This window comes from Diachasma alloeum, unplaced genomic scaffold, assembly GCF_001412515.2.
Source record: "Diachasma alloeum isolate Michigan unplaced genomic scaffold, Dall2.0 Dall_scaffold_00307, whole genome shotgun sequence".
NCBI classification, from domain to species: domain Eukaryota; kingdom Metazoa; phylum Arthropoda; class Insecta; order Hymenoptera; family Braconidae; genus Diachasma; species Diachasma alloeum.
The window spans coordinates 665892-691495 of NW_021680446.1; the positions used below are offsets into that span (position 1 = coordinate 665892).

A 25604-nucleotide genomic window follows, 5' to 3' on the forward strand; every position below is an offset into this window, starting at 1 on the left:
AGTCTCCAAAAATTATGATTGTACAATCGAAAAACGTTGAAAAAAGCTGAACATTTTCAAAAAGCGTTTTTTAATAATTTGTTATTTTTATTTTCATCAAGACCCAACAGCACAAGGCCAATTACAGGGTCAAACAATTCGGTACAGAATTATTATATAAAATCTTATTATAACAAATTATTATCTATCACAATTATTTATCATTTTTGATTCAAGATGAGAGTTTTACTTAAAACAAGAGTTTAGTTGAGTTAATTTAGTTGCGTACGTTTTCTTTTGAGGTAACGGGTCGTCATTCTAACTATCTCTGTATAATATTGGGAGGAAATTGCAAATTAATAATTTGATTTGATTTTGATTGATTTCCTCCCAATAGGGAGGAAATTGCAAATTAATAATTTGATGTATCTAATGGCTGTTAGGTCGTCATTTACCGCAGTAGTCAATGGCTGTGAGATCGTTAGTTACCATGATAAATTATTCATTCACTATTTCCTCTCTATCGGACTTATTTCTTAATCTTTATTAAAAACGCTCTTTGAAAATGTCCATTTTTTTCTACTTTTTTTATTGTACAATCATAATTTTTAGGGACTCCTGCGTGACGTAAAATCCAATGAAAATTGTGATACATTTTACATTATGAAGATGGATTATATTTATTATATTTCGAACGTGATCTTGGCTATTTTTTTTTATTTTGGTAATCTGAAATGATCTCCAATTGCTATTCGGTTTTACGCAGCCCTGGAGTCTCCCAAAATTATGACTGTACAATCGAAAAAACGTTGAAAAAAGCTGAACATTTTCAAAAAGCGTTTTTTGATAATTTGTTATTTGTTATTTTTATTTTCATCAAGACCCAACAGCACAAGGCCAATTACAGGGTCAAACAATTCGGTACAGAATTATTATATAAAATCTTATTATAACAAATTATTATCTATCACAATTATTTATCATTTTTGATTCAAGATGAGAGTTTTACTTAAAACAAGAGTTTAGTTGAGTTAATTTAGTTGCGTACGTTTTCTTTTGAGGTAACGGGTCGTCATTCTAACTATCTCTGTATAATATTGGGAGGAAATTGCAAATTAATAATTTGATTTGATTTTGATTGATTTCCTCCCAATAGGGAGGAAATTGCAAATTAATAATTTGATGTATCTAATGGCTGTTAGGTCGTCATTTACCGCAGTAGTCAATGGCTGTGAGATCGTTAGTTACCATGATAAATTATTCATTCACTATTTCCTCTCTATCGGACTTATTTCTTAATCTTTATTAAAAACGCTCTTTGAAAATGTCCATTTTTTTCTACTTTTTTTATTGTACAATCATAATTTTTAGGGACTCCTGCGTGACGTAAAATCCAATGAAAATTGTGATACATTTTACATTATGAAGATGGATTATATTTATTATATTTCGAACGTGATCTTGGCTATTTTTTTTTATTTTGGTAATCTGAAATGATCTCCAATTGCTATTCGGTTTTACGCAGCCCTGGAGTCTCCCAAAATTATGACTGTACAATCGAAAAAACGTTGAAAAAAGCTGAACATTTTCAAAAAGCGTTTTTTGATAATTTGTTATTTGTTATTTTTATTTTCATCAAGACCCAACAGCACAAGGCCAATTACAGGGTCAAACAATTCGGTACAGAATTATTATATAAAATCTTATTATAACAAATTATTATCTATCACAATTATTTATCATTTTTGATTCAAGATGAGAGTTTTACTTAAAACAAGAGTTTAGTTGAGTTAATTTAGTTGCGTACGTTTTCTTTTGAGGTAACGGGTCGTCATTCTAACTATCTCTGTATAATATTGGGAGGAAATTGCAAATTAATAATTTGATTTGATTTTGATTGATTTCCTCCCAATAGGGAGGAAATTGCAAATTAATAATTTGATGTATCTAATGGCTGTTAGGTCGTCATTTACCGCAGTAGTCAATGGCTGTGAGATCGTTAGTTACCATGATAAATTATTCATTCACTATTTCCTCTCTATCGGACTTATTTCTTAATCTTTATTAAAAACGCTCTTTGAAAATGTCCATTTTTTTCTACTTTTTTTATTGTACAATCATAATTTTTAGGGACTCCTGCGTGACGTAAAATCCAATGAAAATTGTGATACATTTTACATTATGAAGATGGATTATATTTATTATATTTCGAACGTGATCTTGGCTATTTTTTTTTATTTTGGTAATCTGAAATGATCTCCAATTGCTATTCGGTTTTACGCAGCCCTGGAGTCTCCCAAAATTATGACTGTACAATCGAAAAAACGTTGAAAAAAGCTGAACATTTTCAAAAAGCGTTTTTTGATAATTTGTTATTTGTTATTTTTATTTTCATCAAGACCCAACAGCACAAGGCCAATTACAGGGTCAAACAATTCGGTACAGAATTATTATATAAAATCTTATTATAACAAATTATTATCTATCACAATTATTTATCATTTTTGATTCAAGATGAGAGTTTTACTTAAAACAAGAGTTTAGTTGAGTTAATTTAGTTGCGTACGTTTTCTTTTGAGGTAACGGGTCGTCATTCTAACTATCTCTGTATAATATTGGGAGGAAATTGCAAATTAATAATTTGATTTGATTTTGATTGATTTCCTCCCAATAGGGAGGAAATTGCAAATTAATAATTTGATGTATCTAATGGCTGTTAGGTCGTCATTTACCGCAGTAGTCAATGGCTGTTAGATCCTTAGTTACCATGATAAATTATTCATTCACTATTTCCTCTCTATCGGACTTATTTCTCAATCTTTATTAAAAACGCTCTTTGAAAATGTCCATTTTTTTCTACTTTTTTTATTGTACAATCATAATTTTTATTGTACAATCATAATAATCCAATGAAAATTGTGATACATTTTTCATTACGAAGATGGAAAAACAACTGAGATAACGTTCGAAAGATGATCCACCCGGGCCTTGAAAACTGAATTCAAAGGAAGCGGAGCCCGATCACCAAAGCTCCGCAATCATCTGTTTCTAATACTATCAAAAAACAGTTGAGCCCTGGGTTTCACTCGTCAAAATTTCAACCTCAAAGTTCACGAATTCCCGAAATTCCAGTAGTTAAAAAAATCGCTGAGTGAAGTGACCAATTTTTCAAATTGAGGGTTTTCACACGTGAAATTCAAAAATTCCTTCACCCTCACCTATTCTCCAATCCCCATGAACCCCAATCACCACATCAGGAGTGCTCGACAACGTGAAAAAGTCTCCACGACTTCACTCTTCCCTTCAACCCCAAACAGCCCTTCTTAATCGTCGACCCTCCCCTCTTTTTCACCAATCGTACCTCAAAAACTCGCGCTGGCCGCGACCAGCTGATCCCCCCTTCGAAAAAATTCAAGCGCCTCCGTGACAGCATCCTCCCTGTTACCAACGGAGCGCCTCCGTGACGGCATCGCAAGCCCTCCCCTCCCGTGCATCAATTCCCTTCGTCATCGGTCCGCCTCGCAAGCCGTTGAAACAAAGAGAAACCCCAATCACTTGAAAAAAAAAACCCCAGTGTACCTGAAGACCTCCCTCTCGCCCCGAGAAGTCTCGCGAGCCCCCAATCTCTCGGAAGGCCGCGACCCCGGGCCAGTGGTGAGTGGCGTCCGCGTTCCGGAGTTCCCCCAACCCCACCAAACGTTCCCAAAACGCCAGCCAATTCCCCGCAATCCACCGTTACCCAAAAAATAAGGATCGAAGAGTCAGAAAAACGGCACTCCTGAGGTCCGATGTCTAGTGCTGAGGTGGTGGATAGTTCCGTTGACCCCCCAGCAAAGAAGCGACGCATTGCAACGACGGGAGGTTCAGACGAGACAGAAAAAGCGATGGCGAAGAACGGCTCATCCTCAAAGTCTGACAATCACAATCATGAAATCGACGAGGGCCTGTACTCCCGCCAGCTCTACGTCCTCGGGCACGAGGCGATGCACCGAATGGCGTCCTCAGACGTCCTCATCTCAGGTCTCGGTGGCCTGGGGGTGGAGATCGCCAAGAACGTTGTCCTGGGGGGCGTGAAATCGGTGACCCTCCACGACGCCAAAATCACCAAGATAACGGACCTGTCCTCGCAGTTTTACCTCACCGATGAGGACGTGGGTAAGAATCGAGCTGAGGCGTGCTACCAGCGGCTGTCAGAGCTCAACAATTACGTGCCCACGAGGCACCACGAGGGCCACCTCGACGAGGAGTTCGTCAAGAAGTTCAAGGTCGTCGTGCTGACGGAGGCGAGGATCGAGGAGCAGGTGAGAATCTCGAGAATAACGAGGGCGAACGACATCGCCCTGATCATCGCCGACACGAGGGGACTCTTCTCCCAGGTGTTTTGTGACTTTGGAGAGGAGTTTCACGTCGTCGACACCAACGGGGAGCCCCCGATAACGACGATGATCGCCAGTGTCTCGAGGGACGCCGAGGGGGTGGTCACGTGTTTGGATGACACTCGTCATGGCATGGAGGACGGTGATTTCGTCACTTTCTCGGAGGTCCAGGGGATGACGGAGCTCAATGGGTGTGAGCCAGTGAGGGTCAGGGTCCTGGGGCCCTACACCTTCGCCATCGGGGACACCTCGGCGTTCTCGGAGTACCAGAGGGGGGGCATCGTCACTCAGGTGAAGATGCCCAAGACGATGGCCTTCAGGAGCTTCGAGGAGGCCCTCAAGGACCCGGAGTTCGTTGTCACTGATTTTGGCAAGTTCGAGCATCCCGAGCAGCTGCATCTCGCCTTCCTGGCGCTGCACGAGTTCCAGGGGCTCAAGGGCAGGCTGCCTCGACCCTGGAACGACGAGGATGCCCAGGAGCTGGTGGACCTCGCTGGCTCTGTCAAGGAGAAGTGGGGACTGGGGACTGAAGTGAAGAGGGAGCTCCTCCAGACTTTTGCTAAAGTCTCCTCGGGGGAGCTCAACCCCATGAATGCGACTATTGGAGGAGTTGTGGCTCAGGAGGTGATGAAGGCCTGCTCCGGGAAATTCTCACCCATTTTCCAGTGGATGTACTTCGATGCTGTTGAGTGCCTGCCAGAGGATCTGGGGAGGATTCAGGAGGGGGACTGTGCGGCTCTGGGGGACAGGTACGACGCCCAGGTCGCAGTCTTCGGGAGGAAGTTCCAGGAGGTCATCGGGAAGTTGAAGTACTTCGTCGTTGGGGCTGGGGCCATTGGCTGCGAACTCCTCAAGAACTTTGCTATGCTCGGGGTGGGGGCTGGTGGGGGGGCCGTCACTGTTACGGATATGGATCTCATTGAGAAGTCCAATTTGAATAGGCAGTTCCTCTTCAGGCCTTACGACGTGCAGAAGTCCAAGGCGTCCACTGCTGCGAGGGTCGTCAGGGGCATGAACCCCGAGATGAATGTTATTGCTCATGAGAACAGGGTTGGCCCCGAGACGGAGAAGGTTTATAATGATGAGTTCTTTGAGGTTCTGGATGGGGTTGCTAATGCTCTCGATAATGTCGACGCCAGGATCTACATGGACAGGAGGTGTGTTTATTACAGAAAACCTTTGCTGGAGTCGGGGACCCTTGGGACTAAAGGAAACACTCAGGTAATTTATTTTACTTATGATTTTTGTCGTGTCGAAACTTGTGGATTCCGAGATATTTACTAAAAACTGGCCAATTGCCAAAATCGACTCAAACCGCTTTACCACTTCGCTACTGAATTGGTAGAAATGAAAAAAAAAAAAAGGACTAACAACGCAAAAGCAACGGTCACCCGCCTTCTGTCGGCTGAGCTCGAACCCCTGCTTGTTCTACCATTTTATTTACATCGAAAATAAGAGGAAGTTGGTAATTTTCCTCTCCTTGATTTCAGGTCGTAGTTCCCTTCCTCACCGAGTCGTACAGCTCCTCGCAGGACCCCCCCGAGAAGTCGATTCCAATCTGCACCCTGAAGAACTTCCCCAACGCCATCGAGCACACCCTCCAGTGGGCTCGCGACAACTTCGAAGGCCTCTTCCGCCAGGCAGCGGAGAATGCAGCTCAGTACATAACGGATCCCCAGTTTGTCGACAGAACTCTGAAGCTGCCAGGTGTGCAGCCCCTCGAGGTCCTAGAATCGGTGAAGACAGCTCTGGTCGACGAACGCCCCAAGCAGTTCTCAGACTGCGTGGCCTGGGCTCGCTGCCACTGGCAGGACCAGTACAACAACCAGATTCGCCAGTTGCTCTTCAACTTCCCCCCAGACCAGGTCACCTCCAGTGGTCAGCCCTTCTGGTCAGGCCCCAAACGCTGCCCCCTCCCCCTCACCTTCGACCCTGAGGACCAGCTCCATCTGGATTACATCGTGGCAGCGGCCAATCTCAAGGCAGCAGTCTACGGTCTCCCCAGCAATCGCAACAGAACAGAAATCCTCAAGATGCTGGAGGCCGTCGTTGTCCCCCAGTTCGTCCCAAGGAGTGGCGTCAAAATTGCAGAGACAGACTCACAGGTACAGGTGTCCAATGGCTCTGGTAATGTCGATCACGAGCGCCTCCAGCAGCTCCAGGAGGAGCTTCCGAAGCCCTCGGAGCTCCACGGACTCAAGATCAATCCTCAGGACTTTGAGAAAGACGACGACACCAATTTCCACATTGACTTCATCGTTGCAGCGTCCAATCTTCGAGCTGCCAACTACAAAATTCCACCGGCAGACAGGCACAAGAGCAAGCTCATCGCTGGCAAGATCATCCCTGCTATTGCCACTACAACATCGGTTGTCGCTGGTCTCGTCTGCTTGGAGCTCATCAAGTTGGCCTGGGGCTGCAGGAACTTGGAACGATTCAAGAATGGGTTTGCCAATCTGGCGCTGCCTTTCTTCGGCTTCTCCGAACCCATTTCGGCCCCTAAACTCACGTATTATGATATTGAGTGGACTTTGTGGGACAGGTTTGAGGTCGCTGGGGAACTCACGCTCAAGGAGTTTCTTGATTACTTCAAGGAGACTCACAAGCTCGAGGTGACGATGCTCTCCCAGGGGGTTTGCATGCTGTACTCGTTCTTCATGGCTAAAGCCAAGTGCCAGGAGAGGATGGGACTCGCCATGTCGGAGGTTGTTAAGAAGGTCTCCAAGAAGAAGCTCGAGCCACATGTCAGGGCACTTGTCTTCGAGCTCTGCTGCAATGACACCGATGGAAATGACGTCGAGGTCCCTTATGTTCGCTACACTCTGCCCTGACTCTGAGTTCAATCTTCATTACTTTCGAGATGTGCGAGGGATTAGTTAATACTTAATATGAGAATTATTAAGTGTTTGGAATACGGAATATAGCCCATAGTCATTTCTACAAATTTCTATTTTATCATTAATGCCATTTCATCGGCTGGAAAATCGGTGGCACTGGAGTTTCGCTTTGGGGGATTTTTTTTTTGTTTTTTTTTATTCAGTTCCTCAATTTGTAGACTGGGAAATTATTAGTCCGGTGGATACGTTCGTGCATTCTCTCTGGATTCAACGATGAAAATGTGTAAATTAAGGATAGAGGTAACGGTAACGTGTAGATGCAATTGATAAGTTTATTCTCTTGCCTAAACTTGGTTTTTTTATTTCTACAATTGTATGCGAGATTGTTTACATTGTTGATGGGGAATTTGGACACCATATCGATTCGTATTTCGTTTGTAATGTGAAACTGGTGGCATGCGAGCAGTGACAAATTCAATAGAATTATTGTAACCGAAATGAGGGGTGATTGAAAACGAGTAAAATGTTTTTTCAATAATCGATAAATAATTAACCATTGGCTAAGTCGTTTGATTGTTAACAGTAAACTTGCATTTGGAAGTTTGGAAGAAGAGGAAAATCTCGTGGGATTAAACATTTAGATGAAACACATATTTTGTTTATCATAGAGACACGAAATATTTATTGTACTCCTTCGGATAAAAATACATGTGTTTGGATTGCAAGTGAATTAATAAAAAGAATACAGCAAGTGGTGGTTTTCTTTGAAGGGGATTTCGGGAGAATTTTTGGAAAAATGTATTGATTTTTTTTAATTTCCCGAGTTCGACAAAAACATAAGCAAGCGATCGAACACGTAATATTTCAATTGAGGCTCGGCTGGATTATTTTTCGAAAGTGATCTTGGTTGTTTTTTTTATTTTGATAATCTGAAATGATCTCCAATTGGTATTCAGTTTTACGTAGCCTTGGAGTCTCCAAAAATTATGATTGTACAATCAAAAAAACTTTAAAAAAAAGCAGAACATTTTGAAATAGGGTTTTTTTAATAATATTGGGAAATAAAACCAATAGGGAGGAAATTGCAAATTAATAATTCGACGTATCAGCAGTCAATGGCTGTGAGATCGTTAGTTACCATGATAAATTATCCATTCACTATTTCCTCTCTGTCGGACTCATTTCTTAATCTTTATTAAAAACGCTATTTAAAAATGTTCAGTTTTTTTTCTATTTTTTTTTATTACAATCATAATTTTTAGGGACTCCTGCGAGATGTAAAATCCAATGGAAATTGTGATATATTTTACATTATGAAGATGGATTATATTTATTATATTTCGAACGTGATCTTGGCTGTTTTTTTTTATTTTCATAATCTAAAATGATCTCCAATTGGTATTCAGTTTTACGTAGCCCTGGAGTCTCCAAAAATTATGATTGTACAATCAAAAAAGCAGAACATTTTAAAATAGGGTTTTTTAATAATATTGGGAAATAAAACCAATAGGGAGGAAATTGCAAATTAATAATTTGACGTATCAGCAGTCAATGGCTGTGAGATCGTTAGTTACCATGATAAATTATCCATTCACTATTTCCTCTCTGTCGGACTCATTTCTTAATCTTGATTAAAAACGCTATTTAAAAATGTTCAGTTTTTTTTTCTATTTTTTTTTTATTACAATCAATTTTTAGGGACTCCTGCGAGATGTAAAATCCAATGGAAATTGTGATATATTTTACATTATGAAGATGGATTATATTTATTATATTTCGAACGTGATCTTGGCTGTTTTTTTTTATTTTCATAATCTAAAATGATCTCCAATTGGTATTCAGTTTTACGTAGCCCTGAAGTCTCCAAAAATTATGATTGTACAATCAAAAAAGCAGAACATTTTAAAATAGGGTTTTTTAATAATATTGGGAAATAAAACCAATAGGGAGGAAATTGCAAATTAATAATTTGACGTATCAGTAGTCAATGGCTGTGAGATCGTTAGTTACCATGATAAATTATCCATTCACTATTTCCTCTCTGTCGGACTTATTTCTAAATCATGATTAAAAACGCTATTTAAAAATGTTCAGTTTTTTTTTCTATTTTTTTTTTATTACAATCAATTTTTAGGGACTCCTGCGAGATGTAAAATCCAATGGAAATTGTGATATATTTTACATTATGAAGATGGATTATATTTATTATATTTCGAACGTGATCTTGGTTGTTTTTTTTTATTTTGATAATCTAAAATGATCTCCAATTGCTATTCAGTTTTACGTAGCCTTGGAGTCTCCAAAAATTATGATTATACAATCAAAAAAACCTTGAAAAAAAGAACATTTTCAGAGAGCATTTTTTAATAATATTGGGAAATAAACCGAATAGGGAGGAAATTGCAATTAATAATTTGATGTATCTAATGGCTGTTAGACCGTTAGTTACAATGATAAATTATCCATTGACTATTTCCTCTCTATCGGAATTATTTCTTAATCTTTGTTAAAAACGCTCTTTGAAAATATATTCTTTTTTAATTATCGCTGGAAACCCTTCGCAGGTTTATTCATCCAAAAAAGAAATATATAATTGATAGTTACAAGCACATTTGATATGTTCATTTACATTTTCATATACAGATAATTTTTTAATCAACTTCTCAAGTTCATTTTTCATTACAAAATCATGTACGACAGTGAGAGAAACAAAAATTCTATTGTATTTTTTTGTTAGTGGAATATTGCCGAACTCCATCAATATATTCGAGCGAAAATGGTCTTTTCCAAACAAACAATATTCGCGTTACTACAATTTCGGAGCGATGACCATTGAGGGGGCGCCCCGTCCTTTTGTGTTTCAATACTTAGGTTACAATTTGGCAATTTAATTCGTGAGAATCGCAATAAATTACCCATTTTTAGCTCATAACACCCAACATTAAAATATTTGATGTTTGGATTTTCGAGCCTACGAGCGTTAATTCATTGAGTTTTCTGCATCCTGACTCAATCAACCGCTGGACCTCGGTAAATCCAGCGTCAACCCTTCTGGTGGGAATTTTTTCCCGCCGAAATGATTGACAACAACAAAACATTCGAGGTTATGTCCCAGAAATGGCGCAGCGTTCAATAACGTGAGTATTTTCTTCCAGAAAACAATTTAACCAGTGATTTAACTATGAAAATTACCACTCAAGGTCTTTCTTCAAGAAATCGGCGACGTCAGAGGAGCAGAAGGAGTCCCCCAGGTACGTGCAATCGATGATTATTCATTATGATTGGTCGTCTGCCCCTAGTGTTGGCTCGTTCAGCCACTCTGTGGAGACAAACAAGATTATTAACATTACCTAATAAATCACGAGTTACTCATGTTTGTCATTGCCTCCATCTCAGCGTCGTTGATGAGGCGAAAGATAAAAATGGGAAGGAGCAGGCGGAAGGGAAGAGAAAGCGACCCAATAGAAGCAGCAGCAGTAGCACGAACGAGTGAGTCCCCAAAAAAATATAAATTTCTCTGTGGATGTTGAGATCTTTCAACGTATGAGGCTGAAACTACACTGAGAGAAAAACGACAAAGTTCTCAAACAAGTCTTACTTGTCCCAAGAAAATAGTTTTTTGAAAATTATCAAAAAAGGATTTTTTGTGCCAAACACGGAGTGAAAAATTTTTGTCGCAAAAATAGATTTAGTAGTTGAAAAAAAATTGCATTCTCTGTAGACGCAAGAAATGTCATTTCTAGCACTACTCCTTCGTTATTCGATACTCCCACACGTATTTAGCTCCCGAAAAATCTTTGTTTTATGCGAAACAAGGGATAGTATTTTTTCGTTTCGGCTGTCTAATAATCACAGACAACAAATGAACCCTTAAATGAAACAATAATAATGATATAGCAATCTTGTAACTTGGGGATAAAATATTAGTTGATAAATTTTCCTCTGTATGAGATATTTTCGTCCTGAAAAGGCACCGTCTGGTGTGAATTATCCGCCTCTGGAGCCGAATATTTCGTTGCTGTCGAAAGCAGAACAATTATTCATGTTTGAGACTTTCAAATTCCAACCAAACAAATTCTTTTTTTGGCAATTTTCAACTAACGATTTTGTTGGCAGAAACAAGACCCTTTTCCCCCTTAGATTCGGAGATATTCCTCTTAAACTCAACTGGGAGATAAGTCGACTTGAATCGTTTTACCCCTTCGCTACTGATTTGTACTCAAATCTTCAAACCAAAAACCAAACACGAAATCACGAATTCACGAATTCACTCGAATTTTTTGTTTTTGGGTTCAAATCTCCTGCTGTCGAATCTTTCGCTAGTTTCAGCTTCATTGTTAACGCTCGTATTTCTGGAATAATTATTTTCACATTGTCTGAAGGTCTCCACCGTCGAAGAAGCCCTCGAGCGTAGGAAAGCCGAAAAAACCGAAGTCCCAGGCTGTTGACAAGCCCAAGAGCACTCAGGGTAAGCTCGCCTTCTCGAGAGAACCCCCCAAGGAAGTCCCTGAGGAGAAGAAAGCCCCCAAGAGCAATGGTGTCGATGGCAAGAAGAAACCTGGAAAGAAGAGGTCCAGGATCATCCAGGAGGATTCGAGTGACGACGAATCTCACCTTCCAGTGAGTACCGGTGTCGAGTCACAAGGAGTCATAGGAAACAATTATTACAAATAAATTTGGATCAACTGAAATTATCCAAAATTAAACCTAATAAATTAACAACAATAATGTCTCAATCGTAACGAGAATGATGTCACAATCGTAGAATGCAGAGGGCCTACACTGAGAGAAAAATAAACACGTTCAAAGAGGTCTTGTGTGGGCCAACAAAATCGCTAGTTGAAAATTGCCAAAAAGAATTTGTTTGGTTCGAATTTGAAAGTCTCAAACACGAATAATTGTTCTGCCTTCGACAGCAACGAAATATTTGGCTCAAGAGGCGGATAATTCACACCAGACGGTGCCTTCTCAGGATGAAAATATCTCATACAGAGGAAAATTTATCAACAAATATTTTATCCCCAAGTTACAAGATGCTATCATGTCATTATTATTGTTTCATTTAAGGGTTCATTTCAGTAGCGAAGCGTTAAACCGGGTCAAGTCGATTTTGACAATTGGCCAGTTTTTGACGAATATCTGGGAATCTAAAAGAGATAGAAAAATTTTTGTCATGACCTTTTTTGTAAAGCCAACTGAGGGTTATAAAAAAGGTCATGAGGAAAATTTTGCTATCTCTCTTAGATTCCGAGATATTTGTCAAAAAATGGCCAAAAGTCAAAATCGACTTGACCCGGTTTACCCCTTCGCTACTGATTTGTTGTCTGTGATCATTAGACAGCCGAAAGGAAAAACTACTATCCCTTGTTTCGCGTAAAACAAAGATTTTTCGGGAGCAAAATACGTACGGGAGTATCGAACAGTTTTACCAGATCGTGGCGTCACCCCATTTAAAATTGTACAGGTTTTGGCTATAAATCGCCAAAATCTGGGAACCCTGGTATCNGGGAGTATCGAACAGTGTTACCAGATCGTGACGTCACCCCATTTAAAATTGTACAGGTTTTGGCTATAAATCGCCAAAATCTGGGAACCCTGGTATCGAATAACGAAGAAGTAGTGCTAGAAATGAAATTTCTTGCGTCTACAGAGGATGCAATTTTTTTTGAACTACAAAATCTATTTTTGCGACAAAAATTTTCCACTCCGGCGCACTCTCTCATGTTTGGCACAAAAAATCCTTTTTTCATAATTTTCAAAAAACCATTTTCTTGGCATTAATATTTTCATTAATATTTTATATTCATTAATATTTTATCCCCAAGTTACAAGATTGCTATATCATTATTATTGTTTCATTTAAGGGTTCATTTGTTGTCTGTGATTATTAGACAGCCGAAAGGAAAAAATACTATCCCTTGTTCCGCATAAAACAAAGATTTTTCGGGAGCAAAATACGTATGGGAGTATCGAATAACGAAGGAGTAGTGCTAGAAATGACATTTCTTGCGTCTACAGAGAATGCAATTTTTTTTCAACTACTAAATCTATTTTTGCGACAAAAATTTTTCACTCCGTGTTTGGCACAAAAAATCCTTTTTTGATAATTTTCAAAAAACTATTTTCTTGGGACAAGTAAGACTTGATTGAGAACTGTGTCGTTGTTCTCTCAGTGTAGTGTCAGTCCAGTGATCCGTGACTCGTAGTTAAGCTACTCTGGAGTACCCTGGCCGTATCCACGTCAAAAAGCAAAAAATCCCCTCACTACGGTCTTTTTTTCCAGCTGCCAGACAGTCCGGTCAAGTCAGAGGACAAAGAGTCATCCCCCAGCCCCAAGGATTCAAACAAACCCTCGATCATAAAATCCGAATCAAGTTCAGAATCAGAGTCGGAGGAAGGAAGGAAGTCCCCGGCCGTGAAGAAGCCCCAGGAGAACCTGGCCAGCATCCTCAGCAAACCCCTGAAGACATCTCCAAAAGAGGAAAAGTCCTCGGGATCTGACTCAGACCCTGAGGAGCCTGCGAAGCCCGAAAAATCCCCGGAGAAAGTCCCCTCGAAGGACATTCGAGGCTTCTTCGCTGGCAAATCCCAGGCGAAAACCCAGAGAAACGAGAAAAAGGACTCCAACAGTCACTCCTATGACCCCAGCGCTGATAAATACCACCCGATTGACTCGGCCTGCTGGAAGAGGGGTGAGAAAGTCCCCTATATAGCCCTCACAAGGACCCTCGAGCTCATAGAGAAGACGAGTGCGAGGCTCAAGATGGTGGAGATCCTGGCGAATTTCTTCAGATCAGTCATCGTCCTCACCCCGGACGACCTCCTGGCGAGTGTCTACCTGTGCCTGAATCAACTGGCCCCGGCTTACGAGGGCGTGGAGCTGGGGATTGCTGAGACAACCCTGATTAAAGCCATTGCCCAGTGCACGGGGAGAACTATGGCGCAGATTAAAGCCGATGCCCAGGAGGTGGGGGACCTCGGGATCGTGGCTGAGGGCAGTCGGTCCAACCAGAGGATCATGTTCCAACCGGCGCCGTTGATGGTCTCCCATGTTTTCTCGAAGCTGAGGGAAATCGCCCAGATGACTGGGACCTCCTCGGTTGGGAAGAAAGTCGACAGGATCCAGTCTTTGTTCGTGGCTTGTCGGTTCACCGAGGCCAGGTACCTGATTTTTTTTCGCTTACGAGTGGAAGCCTTGTATTTGAGTGATTTTTTGAATTTCTGATTTTGATGGCGAGTGGGCTAGGATGTCATGAAACGTGAAGAAATTGTGATTTTAGGGTCATGTGGGCATGTGTGTGACAACTTGGGTTTTTGGTGATCAATTTTTAGAAAATTTAACATTAATACGGGGAAATTTGGCGATGAAAGTCTGAAATTTTGGGGCATGGTAGCTGTGATTATGCTTCACTTTGGTGCGCAGTTTCAGCCCGATCGGTCCGGTAGTTCCCGAGATATAACAACTTCTTTAAATTTCGTTTTTCCTTAATATCTCAAAATCTACTCCACCGATTTCATTTTTTTTTATTTCAAAATACTCGTCTCGATGGCCTCTGTCGATCAATCAAAATATATATATCCGTTCAGACGAAATTTGAAGAAATTGCCGTTTTCCCGTTTCTTTTTTTTTTTAATTTTTAGAAAATTCAACATTAATACGGGGAAATTTGTCGATGAAAGTCTGAAATTTTGGGGCATGGTAGCTATGATTATGCTTCACTTTCGTGCGCAGTTTCAGCCCGATCGGTCAGGTAGTTCCTGAGATATAACAACTTCTTTAAATTTCGTTTTTCCTTAATATCTCAAAATCTACTCCACCGATTTCAATTTTTTTTTCAAAATACTTGTCTCGGTGGCCACTATCTAGATCAATCAAAATATGTATACCCGTCCATACAAAGGTTCAGAGACATTCCCGTTTTTTCGTTTTAAAAATTTTTCCATTCTTGTACGCACGATATTTTGAGAAAAAATGAAAATAGCAAGTTGAAATTTGGTGTGATTATAGCTCTCACAATATTAAAGATTCGTATTTTGGACAGGCGCAATCGGCCGAGCAGTTTCTGAGATATTTAACCTTTTGTATAAATCTATTTCCTTAAAATCTTGAATATCTTCCTGTAGACACCCTGTAGCACGTGTTTACGGTTGTATGCCTGTCACAAGGACAGGTCATGCCTTCCGGATCCATTCGATTACTACCAATAGAATTGGTATAAATGAAAAAAAGAAAGGAATAACAACGCAAAAAGAACGGTCACACGTCTTCTGTCGGATGGGCTGAAACCCCTGCCTGTTTCCATTGTCCTGAAATCATTACCGCTACTAAATAATCAATTTTTCTCATTCCCCCCGTACCAGGTACCTCATAAGATCCCTCGCTGGTAAACTGAGGATTGGCCTGGCTGAGCAATCAGTGCTGCAGGCACTGGCCCTCGCCTGTGCCCTCACTCCTCCCAATCAAGAATTTCCTCCTGAGGTAATCAATGCCAGCAAGAAAGTCCCGGCCGAGAAATTCAAGCAACAATACGAAGAGATTGCGCTAATCATCAAGACGACCTACTGCGAGTGCCCGAATTATGACCTGATAATCCCGGTGCTTTTGAAGGAGGGGGTGAAGGCCCTCCCTGAGAAATGCAAACTCCGTCCGGGAATTCCTCTCAAACCCATGCTTGCTCATCCAACTAAAGGCGTCCAGGAGGTGCTCACCAGATTCGAGGGGCACAAATTCACTTGCGAGTGGAAGTACGACGGGGAACGAGCGCAGATTCACGTTGATGAGAGCGGCGTTGTCTCCATATACTCCAGAAATCAAGAGAACAACACCAGCAAGTACCCCGACATCATCGGGAGGTTGAAATCAGCTGTGAAGAAATCAGTCAAGAGTTGCATTTTGGATTGCGAGGCTGTCGCCTGGGACAGGGAGAAGAAGCAGATACTCCCCTTTCAGATACTGAGCACGAGGAAGAGGAAGGACGCCAACGAGTCCGATATCAAGGTCCAGGTTTGTGTCTTCATGTTTGATCTTCTGTATTTGAATGGGGAGGCTCTTGTCACTGAGCCCTTTGTCAAGCGGAGGGAGCTGCTGAAGGAACACTTCAACGAGCTCGAGGGGGAGTGGAGGTTCGCCACCAGCTTGGACACCACGAGGATGGAGGAGGTCCAGGACTTCCTCGAGGAGTCGGTCAAGGGGAATTGCGAGGGGCTCATGGTGAAGACTCTGGAGGAAGACGCGACTTATGAGATCGCCAAGAGATCTCGCAATTGGCTGAAGTTGAAGAAGGATTATCTGGAAGGGGTCGGCGACACTCTGGACGTCGTCGTCATTGGGGGGTACATTGGCAAGGGGAAGAGGACTGGAACCTATGGGGGATTTTTACTGGCTTGTTATGACCCCGAGAACGAGGAGTATCAGAGTCTCTGCAAAATTGGCACTGGCTTCAGTGAGGATGACCTTGCCAAGCACACGACCTTCCTGAAGGATCATGTCGTGCCTCAGGCCAAAGGGTACTATCGGTATGACAGCAGTCTCGAGCCTGATCACTGGTTTGAGCCCGTTCAGGTGTGGGAGATCAAGTGCGCGGATTTGTCACTTTCACCGGTGCATCGCGCTGCTGCTGGAATCGTCGATCCTGTCAAGGGGATCTCACTGAGGTTCCCGAGGTTCATCAGGGTGAGGGAGGACAAGAACGTTGAGGACTCCACTTCGGCGCAGCAGGTCGCTGATATGTACAAAAACCAGGAGCAGATCGTCAATCAACAGGGGTCGACTGCTGTCAATGAAGAGGATTTTTATTAATTTTTCCTCGACTTTTTTAACATGGCAGTGTGAACGAAGGAATGAATCGCATTTTTTTTTTATTGTTCCTGTGGAATTGTACGTGCGGAATTGTTTTAATTATAATTGTCACTTTGAATATTTTTCGGAGTATTAAATATGGACTGTTCACTCCTCCCCCTGCCTCTCCGTGCTCCATCCATCGCTCCCGAGAAAAATTTATTGAATTTATTTTTCCTTCTTTTTGATTGAACAGTGACGCAACATCAAACAAGATTGAATTCTCGGCGTGAGGGCCAGCTGCGACTATTTGAAATACATAGGTCCCTGTGCGGACCCTGCACCTCAAGTGGTCGCCCTAGTTTGTCTCTCTTACTCAACAGGCATGTGCGTAACGCCACTTGGGAAATAAGTACACATGGGAAAATGGGAAAAAATTGATATTTTAGGGGGAAATGTACGAGGGACACTTGTGTTTTCTCCAGGAAAAGAGAGCGATAATTCAAGTCAACTTTTTTCGTAAAATGGAAAAGATGGAGGAGATGGAGTAACCCTGAAACATTATAGGCCCTTTAGTCTTGAGGGAAACCTTGACTAGTGGTGCACGAATTTTTTTGCCTTATCTCTTGAGGTGACTAGGTGACGTCGAATCAAGGTATTCAGAAACACTTGCACCTACAGTGAACACTCAGTGTTTTTTAGTTGTTCAGTTGCTGCTTACATGTTCAAGAGTGAAATGAAGAGGAATTAAACGATTCACGTAAGTAATTTTATTCTGAATAAATTTTACATTTTTAGAATTTAATATTAGCCGAATAGTGTATATAATAAAATCTAGCCCAAAGACATAAATTGCATTCTAATTACGTGATTTTTATTCCGTAAATAAACTTGGACATATATTATTTAAGGGGAGGCTACTATGAGTTTTAATTTTCATACATTGAAGATCGATTTTGAACATGAATGGTGCAATTTTTTATTGAAAAAATAACGAAATTAGCTGTGAGGGGTCGAATTTCGAAAACTAATTCGTAATTGTTATTGCACATATTTTTCCAAAAATTTTGCATAAAAAACCTCTGTAGCTCAACAATTGGAGGCCCTGGACTATTTTTAGCATTTTAAGCGTCTGCGTAGCAAACGAACAATAAACAATTAATTTTTTTGCACTAACTATTTGTTTTTAGACACATAATCGATCTTCAATGCATGAGAAATTTCACTCGAATATTCCACGACTTTTAAAGCTCATAGTAGTCTCCCCTTAATTATTTTATTTATTTTTTTCAAATTCAAATAAATTCTGCAGGCCAAATAGATCCCGTTTATCGGCTCCTGATGATGTCCCCTGTTCTCGTAGTGCCATCGGTCGGCAAAAAAGAGATTTCCCCCCCATAAAATCCAATTATGACAAAAAAAAAAGAAAGGCGTCCAGTCAGTTTGTCATCTCTGCTTGTGCACGTCGGTTGTTGCGGGTGTTTTTTAATTGTTCAATGGCTATTTAACTCATTCCAATCACCACTCGAACAATGAGCTCAACTAAATTAAGTAGATCATGAACACCGAAGACGTAGTAGTTACTCATTAGGCACCGAAATAAAGCCCTCGGTTGTTCTTTAAATACTCGGGGGGGATGACAACGAGGGGTTGGAGAATCGTAGCTGTTGAAAAACCGGTGAGAAAGCACTCCGTCATTTTATTGCCATTTCCTCAATCAAAGTGATAAGGGAATAACACTATTATTCATTTGTCTCTCGTCTGCGTGTGCATTCGCGATTATTTATGAAGCCAAAGTCGATTTATTCGTAAAGGGCAGACTTTGAATATTCATCTGTACTGGAGGTATTTTCGCAGAAATGTTTGCATAAAGCTGATAAAAATTTTCGACAAGCAAACCTGTGCCAATTATTTTGCCCCCGAAAAACCTTTGTTTTATGCGAAACAAGGGATAGTAGTTTTTCGTTTCGGCTGTCTCATAATCACAGACAACAAATGAACCCTTAAATGAAACAATAATAATGATATGATAGCAATCTTGTAACTTGGGGATGAAATATTTGTCGATAAATGTTCCTCTGTGAGATATTTTCATCCTGAAAAGGCACCGTCTGGTGTGAATTATCCGCCACTTGAGCCAAATATTTCGTTGCTGCCGAAAGCAGAACAATTATTCATGTTTGAGACTTTCAAATTCGAACCAAACAAATTCTTTTTTGGCAATTTTCAACTAGCGATTTTGCTGGCCCAAACAAGACTTGTTTGACAATGTGTTTGTTTTTCTCTCAGTGTGGTATTGCCATTTACTCAGCCAAAATCAAAAATAATCTTTCCCTCGTTGGCATTTCCATTCACGATAACTTATGAAACTAAAGTTGATTTATTCGTAAAGGCTAGCTTTTGAATATTCATTTGCACTGGAGGTATTTTCGCAGAAATGTATGCATAGAACTGATAAAATTTCTCGACAAGCAAAATTGTGCCAATTATTAACCCGGGAGAACTTAAATTATTTCAGTCCACAAGAGTTATCTTTGGCTCTTATCAAAGACGAAAAATCCATAATCATTCTATTATCGTGTTCCGCTAGAGCAATCCAAATCATTATCTCTCGCTTCGATATAGTCACGCACACATCAAGGTTCCATACAATACAATTTTTGTACCGGTAATTTACATTTATTTGCTTTCCTGCAAAATCATTGTTTCGTGTTTCGTCATGTTGGTTATTTAATGGAGAGAATTGAATTTTTTTTCCACTGTTTATGAGTTTTAAATGGCTTTATAGCTGAGGATGAAAGGAAGATACAAAGCAGCGGCAATTGGAATTCATACGTTGTGAAATGAGGATAAGCAATGATAAATAAAGTTTATGGAAAGAGGGTTTTATCGAACTATTGGAGCATTCTGGAACATGGTTCAGCAGAGGCTGTCTGCATTTGACGGTGAGACATTTATTTTTTCACTTGAAAGACGATGAGTATTTTAATTTTAATGGCTCATTAAATCTTCAGTGACGGCCCGGGTTGATTATCTTTCGAACGCGATCTTGGTTGTTTTCTTATTTTGATAATCTGGAATGATCTCCAATTGCGATTCAGTTTCACATAGCCCTGGAGTCTCCAAAAATTATGATAGTACAATCAAAAAACGTTGAGAAAAAGCCGAACATTTTCAAAGAGCGTTTTTGAATAATATTGAGAAATAACCCCAATAGGGAGGAAATTGCAAATTAATAATTTGTCACAGTATTATGATAAATGACATGATAAATTATCCATTCACTATTTCCTCTCTATCGGACTTATTTCTTAATCTTTATTAAAAACGCTCTTTGAAAATGTTCAGTTTCTTCTACTTTTTTTGATTGCACAATCATAATTTTTAGGGACTCCTGGGCGGTGTAAAATCCAATGGAAATTGTGATATATTTTACATTATGAAGATGGATTATATTTATTATATTTCGAACGTGATCTCGGTTGTTTTTTTTATTTTGATAATCTGAAATGATCTCCAATTGCTATTCAGTTTCACATAGCCCTGGAGTCTCCAAAAATTATGATAGTACAATCAAAAAACGTTGAGAAAAAGCCGAACATTTTCAAAGAGCGTTTTTGAATAATATTGGGAAATAACCCCAATAGGGAGGAAATTGCAAATTAATAATTTGTCACAGTATTCGATGGCTGTGAGATCGTTAGTTACCATGATAAATTATCCATTCCCTATTTCCTCTCTATCGGACTTATTTCTTAATCTTTATTAAAAACGCTCTCTGAAAATGTTCAGTTTCTTCTACTTTTTTTGATTGCACAATCATAATTTTTAGGGACTCCTGCGCGGTGTAAAATCCAATGGAAATTGTGATATATTTTACATTATGAAGATGGATTATATTTATTATATTTCGAACGTGATCTCGGTTGTTTTTTTTATTTTGATAATCTGAAATGATCTCCAATTGCTATTCAGTTTCACATAGCCCTGGAGTCTCCAAAAATTATGATAGTACAATCAAAAAACGTTGAGAAAAAGCCGAACATTTTCAAAGAGCGTTTTTGAATAATATTGGGAAATAACCCCAATAGGGAGGAAATTGCAAATTAATAATTTGTCACAGTATTCGATGGCTGTGAGATCGTTAGTTACCATGATAAATTATCCATTCCCTATTTCCTCTCTATCGGACTTATTTCTTAATCTTTATTAAAAATGCTCTTTGAAAATGTTCAGTTTATTCTACTTTTTTTTATTGCACAATCATAATTTTTAGGGACTCCTGCGCGGTGTAAAATCCAATGGAAATTGTGATATATTTTACATTATGAAGATGGATTATATTTATTATATTTCGAACGTGATCTCGGTTGTTTTTTTTATTTTGATAATCTGAAATGATCTCCAATTGCTATTCAGTTTCACATAGCCCTGGAGTCTCCAAAAATTATGATAGTACAATCAAAAAACGTTGAGAAAAAGCCGAACATTTTCAAAGAGCGTTTTTGAATAATATTGGGAAATAACCCCAATAGGGAGGAAATTGCAAATTAATAATTTGTCACAGTATTCGATGGCTGTGAGATCGTTAGTTACCATGATAAATTATCCATTCCCTATTTCCTCTCTATCGGACTTATTTCTTAATCTTTATTAAAAACGCTCTCTGAAAATGTTCAGTTTCTTCTACTTTTTTTGATTGCACAATCATAATTTTTAGGGACTCCTGCGCGGTGTAAAATCCAATGGAAATTGTGATATATTTTACATTATGAAGATGGATTATATTTATTATATTTCGAACGTGATCTCGGTTGTTTTTTTTATTTTGATAATCTGGAATGATCTCCAATTGCGATTCAGTTTCACATAACCCTGGAGTCTCCAAAAATTATGATAGTACAATCAAAAAACGTTGAGAAAAAACCGAACATTTTCAAAGAGCGTTATTGAATAATATTGGGAAATAAACCCAATAGGGAGGAAATTGCAAATTAATAATTTGTCACAGTATTCGATGGCTGTGAGATCGTTAGTTACCATGATAAATTATCCATTCCCTATTTCCTCTCTATCGGACTTATTTCTTAATCTTTATTAAAAACGCTCTCTGAAAATGTTCAGTTTCTTCTACTTTTTTTGATTGCACAATCATAATTTTTAGGGACTCCTGCGCGGTGTAAAATCCAATGGAAATTGTGATATATTTTACATTAAGAAGATGGATTATATTTATTATATTTCGAACGTGATCTCGGTTGTTTTTTTTATTTTGATAATCTGGAATGATCTCCAATTGCTATTCAGTTTCACATAGCCCTGGAGTCTCCAAAAATTATGATAGTACAATCAAAAAACGTTGAGAAAAAGCCGAACATTTTCAAAGAGCGTTTTTGAATAATATTGGGAAATAAACCCAATAGGGAGGAAATTGCAAATTAATAATTTGTCACAGTATTCGATGGCTGTGAGATCGTTAGTTACCATGATAAATTATCCATTCCCTATTTCCTCTCTATCGGACTTATTTCTCAATCTTTATAAAAAATACTCTTTGAAAACAATCCATTTACTTTGGGTGTCTTCAATCTATTGATTTTTTTTGTGGTCATTAATCCCTGGGAACGATCCATTATTTTTAATATGTAAATAAACTCTGATATTGAGTCGTCTTGGTGAACTATATCTACACTGATTTCAATGGTTGTAAATTTTATTTCAAGGCTGAGCCACTCAATCTGTCAAAATATTGAGAATTCAAGGTAATGGTTCAAGCCACAATTTTTGTACTGCTCAGGGGGACGTGGCGGTCGGAGATTCGTGTTGACGCTGGCAAGTGGAATGGTTTTTGGGTTCTTATCGGCATGTCTGCTGATTACAGCCACGAGGGACTCCAGTAGGATGCTGGGGTGGCTCCCAGGGGGGTCCGGGGGGTATCGGGACCCCCATCACTACTCAGAGCTGGATTCAGAGGTGAGCATTGTAATTAATTGATTGATGAAATTTAGTGTAATTAATGTTGATGGGTATTTCGATTAATGACCGTTAATGCTCATTAAGTCGTTGACTTTTCCCTGTAGAACATTTGCCTGAGCATTAAGAAAATTTACTCATTTAAAAATGAAGTCTCATTAAATTAATGATTAATGAGATAATTGCGTACTGATTTAAATTGAGTTAAATATGACGTCTTGATCATTTAGGCTTTCACATCTAAAATTTTTGAGTCTTAAACTATTTCAGTAGCCAAGTGATCAAACAGAGCTGAAAAAATCCATTCAATAAAGTGAATAATTTCATTGAAAATCGCAGCTTGGTCCAGATACAGAAGTGAAATTTCACGGAGCTGATGAGGAGTTCCACAAGGGCGAGGACAAAGTAGCCCAGGAAATGGCTAAAAAAGTTCGTGTCCTCTGCTGGATCATGACAGGCCCCAAGAATCACCAGAGCAAGGCGAGGCACGTCAAAGCCACCTGGGGCAAACGCTGCAATGTTCTCTTATTCATGAGCTCGGCTGAAGGTATTTGAGCTGCGTCAACACGCCATATTTTTCCGGAGTCTCGTATTCCTTGTAACGTGATGAATGGCGTAAATGAATTAAAAAAATGCTGAGTTTGGGCATTTTATTCGGTTTCAGACCCCAGTTTACCCAGCGTTGTGCTGCCGGTGAAGGAAGGCAGAGATAATTTATGGGCCAAGACCAAAGAGGCATTCAAATATGCTTATGACAAGTATAAGGATGAGGTCGATTGGTTTATGAAAGCTGATGACGACACGTAAGGTTTAATTTTTTAGCGCCGGGGGATCGATTTTACAGGGGCGGGAGGGAAATGTGACGAATGGATTTTTTTCCAGTCTCTGTAGGGGTTGGATGCAGGGGAAATTGTGGAAATAATATTTTTTTTTTGACACTTGAAAAATAAATTTAACAAAATTAATGACTTGATAAAAATTTATGCCTCAATGAATTTTTTGAAAATTAGGGGAGAGTGGGGCAAAATGAAACAGACGAAAAATGACTGACGTAATTCAAGCAAAAAAATTTTTTTGTTAAATTTTGTTTTCATTATTTTTTTTATTCACTTCCCCTAATTCAAAAAATTACAAAAAAATTGACGTTTTTTAAAAAAAAATTGTTAAAAATTTTTTTTGCCAACTTTTTTTATTATTGGAAGTACTGATGAGAATAACATTTTTCTATTCGTCTTATAATTCAATTAATTAGATTAGGCCGATTGCACTTTTCTTTTTTCATTCGATTGAAATTCAGTGCCACATTTTCCTTTTTCCTCCTTTGGTTCTCCCCCTGTTTCATTTCAAAACTTCTCAATAATATTCCACTCTACTGAATGTAAAATTCTTATTCTCATCAGTACTCTCAAAAATAAAAAAAAGTAAATAACCAAAATTCATAAAAAAAATATTTAACAAAAAAAAATTTGTTGAATGAACTGCCTCAAACAGTCATTTTGCCCCGCTGTTTAATGTTGCGCCACCCTCCCCCAATTAAAGAAATTAATTACGTGAAAAAACGATTTTTTTTCAGATACGTTATTGTTGAAAACCTGCGTTACATGCTATCATCCTACAACCCCTCATCCCCTCTGTACTTCGGCTGTCGTTTCAAGCCCTTCGTGAAGCAGGGCTACATGAGCGGTGGCGCTGGTTACGTACTTAGCAAAGAGGGTCTCCGTAAATTCATCGAGGAGGGACTCCCAGACACGAAAAAATGTCGTTACGACAATGCTGGTGCTGAGGACGTGGAGATGGGCAAATGCCTGGAGAACGTCGGCGTCAAAGCGATGGACTCGAGAGACCCCTTTGGAAGAGGAAGATTCTTCCCATTCGTACCTGAGCATCATCTCATACCCAATCACGTAGACAAGGACTTCTGGTACTGGAAGTACATCTATTACGAGACCAAAGACGGTCTCAATTGTTGCTCAGACAGTGCCGTATCATTCCACTATGTATCGCCAAATATGATGTACGTACTTGAGTATTTAATTTATCACTTGAGACCCTACGGGGTCACTCACAACATCGAGGAGTTACCACTGAGGCCATCAGCTATCACTGAATACTAGTCCAAAGAAAATTATAGGAATCAATTGTTGTTGTTTTTTCTCTAAATGGCCATGTCAACTGTACAGTAAAAAATTCGAATGCTAGTCATCAGACGCCAACGACTCACATTTTTCCTTCTTCTAAAAGAGATGAGAGAATTATTCATCAACTATTCAATATTTGATAATGAAATAATTCCTCTCGTCCCATTCAACGTAATTGTGCAACAATGCAAGATTAATCGAATGCATAATCCAGCATGAAAAGCACAAGTTTTTTAAGTAAATTAAGTGAATAAAGGGATACGTACAGTGGATGTTTTTTAATGCAGAATGAGGATATATAGATATATATACACATAAAACTGTATTTCATAATGTTAATGGTAATAATATAATATAATAATCCCAATAATGTCGTTACTACCCAAGTAATAAATACTATAAATACATAAGTGAGTCTGAGGATTCTGTGTGAGTAAATAAAACCAATGAATCTTCACAATTTTTTCATCGCTTTTTTTTTCATTTTTTTTTCACCTTCAGGGGGATAGGGTTTTCTTCCTCT

At 39.3% G+C, this 25604-nt stretch overlaps 3 protein-coding genes across 4 annotated transcripts; all 3 read left to right on the forward strand.

Moving 5' to 3' along the window:
- Positions 1-3449: 3449 nt before the first annotated feature.
- Positions 3450-7946, forward strand: LOC107039809 (ubiquitin-like modifier-activating enzyme 1). The gene is made up of 2 exons (XM_015259624.1): positions 3450-5576; positions 5846-7946. Exons 1-2 carry the CDS (start codon positions 3768-3770, stop codon positions 7184-7186), a joined length of 3150 nt encoding a protein of 1049 aa, XP_015115110.1. The 5' UTR covers positions 3450-3767; the 3' UTR covers positions 7187-7946.
- A 2127-nt stretch (positions 7947-10073) lies between these two features.
- Positions 10074-17111, forward strand: LOC107039729 (DNA ligase 1). Its single transcript, XM_015259493.1, has 6 exons — positions 10074-10329; positions 10393-10443; positions 10589-10681; positions 11575-11812; positions 13476-14353; positions 15554-17111. The coding sequence occupies exons 1-6, from the start codon at positions 10310-10312 to the stop codon at positions 16989-16991; spliced, it is 2718 nt and encodes a 905-aa protein (XP_015114979.1). The 5' UTR covers positions 10074-10309; the 3' UTR covers positions 16992-17111.
- Positions 17112-18423: 1312 nt separating this feature from the next.
- On the forward strand, positions 18424-25544 carry LOC107039784 (glycoprotein-N-acetylgalactosamine 3-beta-galactosyltransferase 1). Of its 2 annotated transcripts, none has more exons than XM_015259587.1 (6): positions 18424-18648; positions 19759-19915; positions 22768-22943; positions 23283-23490; positions 23608-23746; positions 24517-25544. In XM_015259587.1, exons 2-6 carry the CDS (start codon positions 19843-19845, stop codon positions 25055-25057), a joined length of 1137 nt encoding a protein of 378 aa, XP_015115073.1. In that variant the 5' UTR covers positions 18424-18648; positions 19759-19842; the 3' UTR covers positions 25058-25544. The 2 variants fall into 2 exon arrangements, with proteins under 2 accessions (XP_015115073.1, XP_015115074.1); XM_015259588.2 differs by lacking the exon at positions 18424-18648 and adding an exon at positions 19414-19638.
- Positions 25545-25604: the final 60 nt, after the last annotated feature.